Below are 9,420 nucleotides of genomic sequence, written 5' to 3' on the forward strand. Positions count from 1 at the left end.
GCCCCAAAGGGACCACCAAGATGGCGGCCCAGGCAGTAGCTATAGTTACTAATGGATCAACCACAAATACCGATCAACACAGCCATCTTCACAGTACCCCAAGTGCCCACTGAGAAGTCCCTAGTGTCTGACAGGTTGCCACACAGATGTTACCCAACAGACGAGGTACCAGGACCCCAAGACTATGAGCCACAGCCCAACCCCACAGCCCTCCCTCCGCTCCCCAGCACGCTAGGAGGCATTCAGCAGGGATCGGGGGTACAGGCCCTGATAATATACTCCAGCCTCCCCACTCTCTGCCCCGTAGCCCCCAAACCCCATGTCCAGTTTGGGGGGTGCAGAGGTCTGTTCGGACATCAGGTTGTTGATGGAGAAGGGGTGGTTGAAGTTGTATGCTGTGTCTAGCTTCAGCTCCCCTGGAATCTCCAAGCCAGTGAAATAGGGGGTGGAGGAGGGGGGTGAGCCACAGTCCAGGGGGGCCCCCACTTCCTCCCGACCCTGAGCTTCGGGCTCGGGCGGTGGGGGCTGCGGTGGCGAGGTAACGGTGATGGCGGAGGTGGTGGTGGTGATGGAGGTGGTAGTAGACAAGGCGGCTGGTCCAGTACCGTTCCTGGTCATAGATGACCCGCCGCTGCTCCCCTTCTTTGCCTTCTCCTCCAGCTTGAAGCGTTTCTGGCGCCGCAGGTAGCAACCGTTCTCAAACATGTTTCCGGAGCTGGGGTGCAGGGCCCAGTAGGAGCCCTTGCCCGGCTTGTCCGGGGATCGGGCCACCTTGACGAAGCAGTCGTTGAAGGACAGCGAGTGGCGGATGGAGTTCTGCCAGCGCTGCTGGTTCTCCCTGTAGTACGGGAACAGGTCCATGATCCACTGGTAGATTTGGCTCAGGGTCAGCATCTTGCCTGGCGCTTGCTGGATTGCCATCGTGATGAGGGAGATGTAGGAATAGGGCGGCTTGGCGTGAGCCAGCGGCCGCCTGTAGCTCTTGGCCATCTCCTTCCCTGGCCCCAGCCCGGGCCCTGGGGCCCCATACCCCGAATTCCCTGTGCCACCGCCACTAGCACCCAGGCCTGGGAAGGTGGGCCCAAGGGGCGCGGCAGGGGCTGGGGGTCCCAGGGGTCCTGAGGACAGTGGGGATGGGGGGAGCCCCCCTGAAGGGTAGGGGGAGCTGAGAGGGCTCAAGGTCATGTAGGAATTGAGGGGGGCCATGGTGGCCACTGGGGTTACTGGAGAATAGACCTGCAAGACAGAGAGAGATGGGCAAGGGTTAGAGCGTCTCTAGTGTGTTTTGGGAAGATCATGCCCAATGTCTTTCTATCCATCTGTCCATTTCCTATCCAATGCCCCTCCTCAGCCACTATCTCTAGCTGGTTGTGTGTGCGCGCATGCGTGCTGGTCCTGAGGCTTGAATCAAGACCTGGGTGCTGTCCCTGACCTTTTTCACTCAAGGCTGGTGCTCTACCACTTGAGCCACAGTTCCACTTCTGGTTGTTTTCTGATAAATCAGAGTCTCATGGACATTCCTGCCTACGCTGGCTTAGAACTATAGTCCTGATTGCCTTCTAAGTAGCTAGGATTATAGGCGTAAACCCCAATGCTTAGCTTATTTATTTATTTGCATTCGTTATTTTTCTGGTAGGTCCCCAGTTGTGCTCTGGGCTGGCATTGGACTGTGATCCTCCAACTTGCATCTCTGGTGTAGCTGAGATTATAGGTATGTGTCCCTACGCTTAGTTCTTCCACACTAAAAATTTGAAATAGAAATAGCTACTTGAATAAAAACATGCTAGTTAGGCTAACAAACAATTGTTATATTAAATTGAATTGCCAGGTGCTGATGGCTCACACCTATGTTCCTAGCATCTCAGGAGGCTGAGATCTGAGGATTGTGGTTCAAAGCCAGCCCAGGCAGAAAAATACCCCGAGAGACTCCTATCTCCAATGAACCACTCAAAAACCGGAAGTGGCGCTGTGGCTCAAGTGGTAAAGTGCTGGCCTTGAGCACAAAGAAGCTCAAGGACAGTGCCCAGGCCCTGAGTTCAAGTCCCACAACCAAAAAACAATTGAATCAATAAGAACTTGGTTTTAAAAACAGATGCATTAGAGCTGGGAAGGTGGCTCAGTGGTAGAATGCTTGCCTCGCATGCATGAGGCCCTGGGTTCAAATCCTCAGCACTACATAAACAGAAAAAGCTGGAAGTGGTATTGTGGCTCAAGTGGTAGAGTGCTAACCTTGAGCAAATAAAACAGCTCAGGGACAGTGCCCAGACCCTGAGTTCAAGCCTGAGGACCAGCAAAAACAACTTAAAAAAAAGATGCATTTTTAAATTCACTTATGAATGTAATAAATATGAACATATAACCTGAACTCCTAGAAAATGGGGTCTTCAATAATTTCTAATAGTATAAACAGATCCTAAGACAGAAAAAAAAAAGCAAGAAAGAAAATAAAACAGATTTTGAGACAGGGTCCCAATATGTAGCTCAGGTTGGCCTTGAACTCATAATTCTGCTACATCAACCTCCTGAGTGCTGGGACTACAGGTATAACAAACTGTACATCACTTCATGGGCTCAAAAATCAATCTTTTGGGGCTGGGAAGGTGGCTTAGAGATAGAGTGTTTGCCTAGCATTCATGAAGCCTGGGTTCAATTCCTCAGCACCACATAAACAGAAAAAGCTGGAAATGTGGCTTAAGTGTAGAAGCTCAGGGACAGTACCCAGGCCCTGAGTTCAAGTCCCAGAACTGGCAAAAATATAAAAAGAATCAATCTTTTTACTTAAACAAAATTGGTCAGCTGGGAAACTTGCTTAATGAATGAATTAGTAGTTCTCAGCTTTAGTGAGTAATTAGTAACATCTCTAATAACCTAATATGGATTTTTTTCCTAGGCTATAATATTGTTTTTTGTTTGTTTGTTTGAGACAGAGCCTCTCCATGTTATCTAGGCTGGCTTGAACACTGCTCCATTGATTTTTCTGCCTCACCCTCCTGAGTAGTAGGGACCCAAGGCACAAGCTATTGTGCCCAACTTAAAGTTGCTATTTTGGGTTAGAGGTATGATTCAAGCAGTATGGTACCTGCCTAGCCAGCAAAAGAATCTAAGTTCTAGCCGGGCGCCGGTGGCTCACACCTGTAATCCTAGCTACTCAGGAGTCTGAGATCTGAGGATTGAGGTTCAAAGCCAGCTTGGGCAGGAAAGTCCGTGAGACTCTTATATCCAATAAACTACTTGAAAACCCAAAGTGGCGCTGTGGCTCAAGCGGTAGAGCACTCGCTTTGAGCTGAAGAACGCAGGGACAGAGTTCAAGCCCCACCACAGACTAAAAAAAAAAAAAGAACCTAAGTTCAAACTAGCACCAAAAAGAAAAAAAAAATACTGTTTTATAAGTTTAAAAAATGTGATCACAAATCACATTTCAGGCTACTATGAACGAAATGTAAGCTACTATGTATCAAGTGTAAGCTGTCACTGTAAGCTATAATATCATTTATACATCAGTATAAATTAAAAAAGAAATAACTGAATGCAAACCACTAGATCATTGTAAATACCAGACCATTTTCACAAATGTTCCCACAGAAGCGCTGGGAATGGTGCCTCATGCCTGTAATTCCAGCTACTTAGGAGGTGGAGATCAGGAAAATCTCCTACTTCAGGCAAAAGTAACAAATAAGATGAAATAAAGCCCCGAGTTCAAATTCCATTGCTGCCAAAAGGAAAAAAAAAGAGTTCACAAGGGGAACAGGGGCATCTTAGCTCGGTAACATACGGAGACTGCAATGGCTTTTAAAATCATCCTCTTTGCAATTTTTTTTGGTCGATCATGGGACTTGAACTGGGTGCCTGGGCGCTGTCCCTCAGCTCTTCAGCTCAAGGCTAGCGCTCTACCACTTGAGCTACAGCACCACTTCTGATTTTCTGGTGGTTTATTGGAGATAAGAGCCTCTGGGGCCGGGCGCTGGTGGCTCACGCCTGTAATCCTAGCTACTCAGGAGGCTGAGATCTGAGGATCTCGGTTCAAAGCCAGCCTGGGCAGGAAAATCCATGAATCTCTTATCTCCAATAAACCACCAGGAAACCAAAGTGGTGCTGTAACTCAAGTGGTAGAGCGCTCGCCTTGAGCTGAAGAGCTGAGGGACAGCGCCCAGGCCCAGAGTTCAAGCCCCACTACCGACAAAAAAAAAAAAAAAGAGCCTCCGGGATGTTCCTACCAGGGCTGCCTTTGAACTGTGGTCCTCAGACCTCACCTCCTGAGTAGCTAGGATGACAAGCATGAGCCACCAGCAGTTAGCTAGCTCTCTATGCGTCCATTAACATGGATTTACAGACTTCCAACTCTATGCCAGGTGCAGCTCCAAACACTTCACAGCTAGAAACAATACAGTATGGGGGAGGGGCTATTTTTACCTCTTTCATGTGTGTGTGTGTGTGTGTGTGTGTGTGTGTGTGTGTTGGTCCCAGGGCTAAAGGTCTCACACTCTCTTTTGGCTTTTGGCTTTTTCAACTCAAGGCTGGTGCTCTCCCACTTGAGACATGCCTCCAGTCCAGTTTTGTACTGGTTAATTGGACACAGAGTTTTACAAGCTTTTCTGCCCTGGTTGGCTTCAAATAGAGATCCTCAGGTCTCAGGCCATTGGGTAGTTGGGATTATAGGTGTGACCATAGGTGCCCGCTCCCACAGTGTCACTTGAAAGCTGGGAAAGCTGAAACCCAGAAACATCGCGTGTGTATATAGCAGGTTACACAGCAAGAAAGGGGGTGAACTGGGATTCTGAATCCAGGCAGTGTGGCTCCAGACTTGGCTAGAAAAGCAGTGATCTGAACCTACAGAAATGCTAGGCAGCTAGGCACTGGTGGCTCACACCTGTCATCCTAGCTACTCAGGAGGCTGAGATCTGAGGATCACGGTTCAAAGCCAGCCCGGGCAGCAAAGTCCATGAGACTCATATCCAATTAACTACCAGAAAACTGGAAGTGGCGCTGTGGCTTAAATGGTAGAGCGCTCGCCCTTGAGCTGAAGAGCTGAGGGACAGTGCTCAGGCCCAGAGTTGAAACCCCATGACCGATTTAAAAAAAAGAAGAAGAAGAAGAAATGCTAATCCTCGCATAGCCTAAGAGACTGACTGCAAAAAGCAAGGAAAATGTTGGTGGCCGGTGGCTCACGCCTGTCATCCTAGCTACTCAGGAGGCTGAGATCAGAGGATCATGATTCAAAGCCAGCCAAGGCAGGAAAGTCGATGAGACTCATCTCTCCAATGAACTAGCCAAAAGCGGGAAGTGGAGCTGTGGCTCAAGGAGTAGAGTGCCAGCCTTGAGCAAAAAGAAAAAAAGGGTGAGTTCATGCCCTAGGATGGGCACACCAAGGGGGGGGAGGGAAGAATCAAGGACAGGTGGCACCAAACTCCAGGTGTGAGTTGTAGGACAGAGTGAGAACCAGCCCCGCTCTGCTGCTCCACCCTGGGCGTCTGTCTTTCCTCTTTGAACTTCCGTCAGCCATCTGTCCATCTCCCTCTTATCCCAGGACCCTTGTGCTCATTTCCCCACCCCAGATCTGTTTCCTTCTCCCTTACAGTCCTCTCCCAACTTTCCCTGCTCTCCCCTCCCCGTCCTGTAGAGCATCTTTTTGTCGGTTTTGGGGCCTGAACTCTGGGCCTGGGTGTTGTCCCTGAGTTCTGCAGCTCAAGGCTAGTGCTCCAATACTTGCCAATACTTGAGCCACAGCGCCACTTTCAGCTTTTTCTGCTTATGGGGTGCTGAGGAATCGAACCCAGGGCCTCAGGCATGCAAGGCAAGCACTCTACCACTGAGCCACCTTCCCAGCCCCTCTCTGTATCTACTGATCTCCCTTCTAACTTCTCACCTCCCCAGAGCCTCACCATGAACTTGGAACCACGATGCTCCCTTTACACACTCTCCTCTGCTTGGCTGCTTCAGCCCCTCCCAGAAAGAGAATAAGGGAAGAAAAGACAGGGAGAATGTGATAGATTCTGGGGAGAGAGAGAGAGCCACATTCTGGACTCTACCCCACCCCTTGTCCGACTCAGGTAGATTCTCAGGGACCCCAAAGCCTTTTTTTTTTTTCTGGTTCCCCACCCACCCGGAAGTCCTCCTTGAAGTCTGACCTCAAGCATTCCAGCTGCTCTAATCCACCCTAGGCTTTCCCACGCCCCGTGGCTGGGATGAACCCCTGGTGTCCGGGTTCTGAACCGGATCTCCCACCAAGGGGTGGAGCTGAGCCTGTGTGTGTGGCGTGGGGGAAGCCCTGGGGGGGACCAGCACCCTTACCCAGCAGCCAGGATTTTCTCTCCTCTTTCATTTCCTTATTGTCTCTGCAGAAGGGTGTGTCAGAGCGTGCTGGGAGGCACTGGGAAATCAGAGCCCATTTTCCCATCTCAGACTCAAGGAGGGGTGGGGGGGGGACCCCTAGCACTCTGCAGGCCTCCTCTAGCTTTCTTATCGCAAAAACAGGGGAGCAAGGGGACCAGCTGACCTGTAAGAACCTGGGGTTTTGGAGGGACACTGCCCAAGGTCCCCGTACCAGACTTCAGGGTGTCAGCCTCACCCCAGCATGGGTGTACGATAGGGGAGACGTGAATTCTCTCTGAATCTCTGAGATGCAGGCATGGGGAAGGCGCAGGCTCCCCTGGGAGACCTTCAGAAACCCCAAAACCATCTCCAGCCCTTCCCCCGCCTCGGTCCACTCTTCCAAAGTAGGTCCCTTAAATTCTGATTGGAGATGACCTGCAACTTCTGACACAACAGAGTATAATAAAATGTTTCCAAAACCAGGCACCAGTGGCTCACACTTGTAATCTCAGCTGCTCAGGAGGCTGAGATCTGAAGATCCTGGTTCAAAGCCTAGCTAGGGCAAGAAAGTCTGTCAGACTCTTATCTCCAATTAATCAGCAAAAAGCCAAATGTGGAGCTATGGTTCACGTGGTAGAGTGCCAGCCTTGAGTGGAAAAAAACCTAAATGACAGCACCCAGGCCCTGGGCTCAATTCCTTAGTACTACACTCTCTCTCTCTCTCTCACACACACACACACACACACACACAACTGTCCCCTAAACTCAGATCCATTCAGACTGTATCCCTCACACCGATTCTTCCTACCCACATACCCACAATTTACTTCTTAAGATGTATTTCAGAAACACTAGTTTATAGCTGGGCACTGGTGGCTCATGCCTGTAATCCCAGCTACTGAGGAGGCTAAGATCTGAGAACTGCAGTTCAAAGCCAGCCCAGGCAGAAAAATCCATGAGACTCTTTATCTCCAATGAAGCATCAAAAAACTCAGAAGTAGAGCTGTGGTGTAAGTAGTTGAGCACTAGCCTTGAGTAAAAGAAACACAGGGACAGTGCCCAGGCCCTAATTTCAAGCAAGCTCCAGATAAACACTGATTTGTTAGTTGGTCCCCTTAACTCCTAAGCCCAGACTTTGAGCTCACCAAGGGTCCAGTTAAGATCTCTGGGGAGGGGGGGTCTCCATCTCCCCCCAAGATCTCTCACAACCCATTCCTCTTCCAGAAACCCACCTCCAACACTCTCTCTAAGCTCTCCACTCCTAACTCCTTCCCCAGCAGCCAGGCCCCACCCCACATGCACCTCACACCTCCCCAGACTCCGGAATGGCCCCTCCCGGGCACTTTGCCAATATCCCTAGTCCTAGTGCATGCCTGTAATCCCAGCACTGAAGCGGCAGTGGTAGAGGATCACAAGTTGGAGGCCAGGCTAGGGTAGACTGAGACCTTCTCAAAAATAAAAGAAAAACAAAAGAAAGCAAACAGCAAGCCCCAAACCAACAAAAACCCAAGACCTCAGTTCTCAAACATCGGATCAAATCTCTCTGCAGCCATTCCTGGCCATCCCCCCCCCCCCCCGCCCCCCTTTGGAGCCCACAATCTCTCTTCCAGATTAGGAACACAAGTGTCCCTATCAACACGTCCAACAATTTCCCCAGCACCACAGTCCTGATCCTACAGCAGGCAAGCAAAGAACAATCGATCGTGCACCAAGGGAAGAAGTTAGCTCTGAGGAGGCACTTTTCTGTCTGCTAGGGTGAGGGAATTAGGGGAGGATGTGTCCCCAAACCTCCCTGCTCTCGAACACAGGGCACTCCAACAAAGGCTGGCTCTTGTTGGATGGGGTAGGGGGCAGTGAGTGGGAAGAGGAGGCGTACCCCCTGAAATTAATCCTCTAGCCTTAGACTTGAGGGGAGTCCCTGCTAAGAGTCCCAGCAGGGGTGTGTGAGGGGGTGAAGTCTGACTTCTCTCCCAGATGCTGACCAAACTCCAGTGTTCCTTGCTTTAGGTCCCCAGTGCCATCTGGGTTGCTGGTCTAGGCAAACCTGTTGATTTTAGCCTCCCCTAAGCAAACTTCATGCTAAGAACCTCCATCTCTTACCCTTGACCACTACTAACCCCTTACTTCTGACCCGATCTTAGATCTCCAGCTGATTCCCTTAACCCCAACTCCTATTATGACTTCCACACCGGGCGAAGGGACCCCTAACCTTACACATTGTCATGCGGCCCTGACCTCCCACCGAGACTTCCCTGCTTGGAGATGATCCCCTCCCCCTTCTAGGAGTCCCTCTCCACTACGAACCCCCTTGCCTGAAATCCTCCAAGCTCGGTCCCTTACCCCACCCCACACCCCAGCTCGGATTCCTCTTCTGATGCGGGTTGTTCATTAAAAAAAACAAAAACAAAAAACACTATTTGATTGTTTTTGAATCTCTGGGATTCCAGGGACCCAGCACCGCCCGGCGCTCACCTTTACGGTATGACCGACCGACCCTTGCCTACATTTTCCTCCCCCCTGGAGGCCATCGCCGGGGACCAGCTTTGCCCGGCCCGCGCTCCCCAGCCCGGCCGCCCCACCCCATGCCCGAACCCCCCCCCCGGTCCCCCCCTCGGCGTCCCGGTCCCCCACCCCGCGGCCCCCCGCTGCCCGCCCCGCCATCCCCGAGGACACACACCTCGCCCGCCTCGGGGTAGTAGCTCCACTCAGCCAGATCGTGAGCCTCCATCTTCACCACCGAGCCCAGCATCCCCCGGGCCTGCGCCCCCCACCACCCCGGCCCCGGTGACACCCCCCCCCTCCCGCCCGGCTCTCGAGGCCGGGGTACGCTGGGACTTCCGACCGTCGGGCCCCGTCGGGAGGGGAGTCCGTCCTGCGTGTGTGTCCGTCCGCGCGCGCGCGTCCCTCCGGACTCCCGCCGTCCCTCCCCGGCTCCGCGGGAGGCGGCCGCGCTTTATAGCCGGGGCACCCCCGCCCTCGCCGCCCCGGGGCTCCCCGCCCGCCTCCCCGGGGGCGGCGCGCTCGGAGCGGGGCGCCCCCTGCGGGATCGCGGGGACACGCGCCGCGGCCGCCGGGAGCGCCGGGTTGACCGAGGAGGGGGTTACGGGGTGC

At 52.3% G+C, this 9,420-nt stretch overlaps 1 protein-coding gene across 1 annotated transcript; it reads right to left on the reverse strand.

The window, feature by feature from the left end:
• Positions 1–231: 231 nt before the first annotated feature.
• Positions 232–9,058, reverse strand: Foxa3 (forkhead box A3). The gene is made up of 2 exons (XM_042700558.1): positions 8,987–9,058; positions 232–1,236 (listed from the first exon to the last, which is right to left on the reverse strand). Exons 1-2 carry the CDS (start codon positions 9,056–9,058, stop codon positions 232–234), a joined length of 1,077 nt encoding a protein of 358 aa, XP_042556492.1.
• Positions 9,059–9,420: the final 362 nt, after the last annotated feature.

The sequence above is a fragment of the Dipodomys spectabilis genome, unplaced genomic scaffold, assembly GCF_019054845.1.
Source record: "Dipodomys spectabilis isolate Male_0828 unplaced genomic scaffold, ASM1905484v1 ptg000266l, whole genome shotgun sequence".
Lineage (NCBI taxonomy): Eukaryota > Metazoa > Chordata > Mammalia > Rodentia > Heteromyidae > Dipodomys > Dipodomys spectabilis.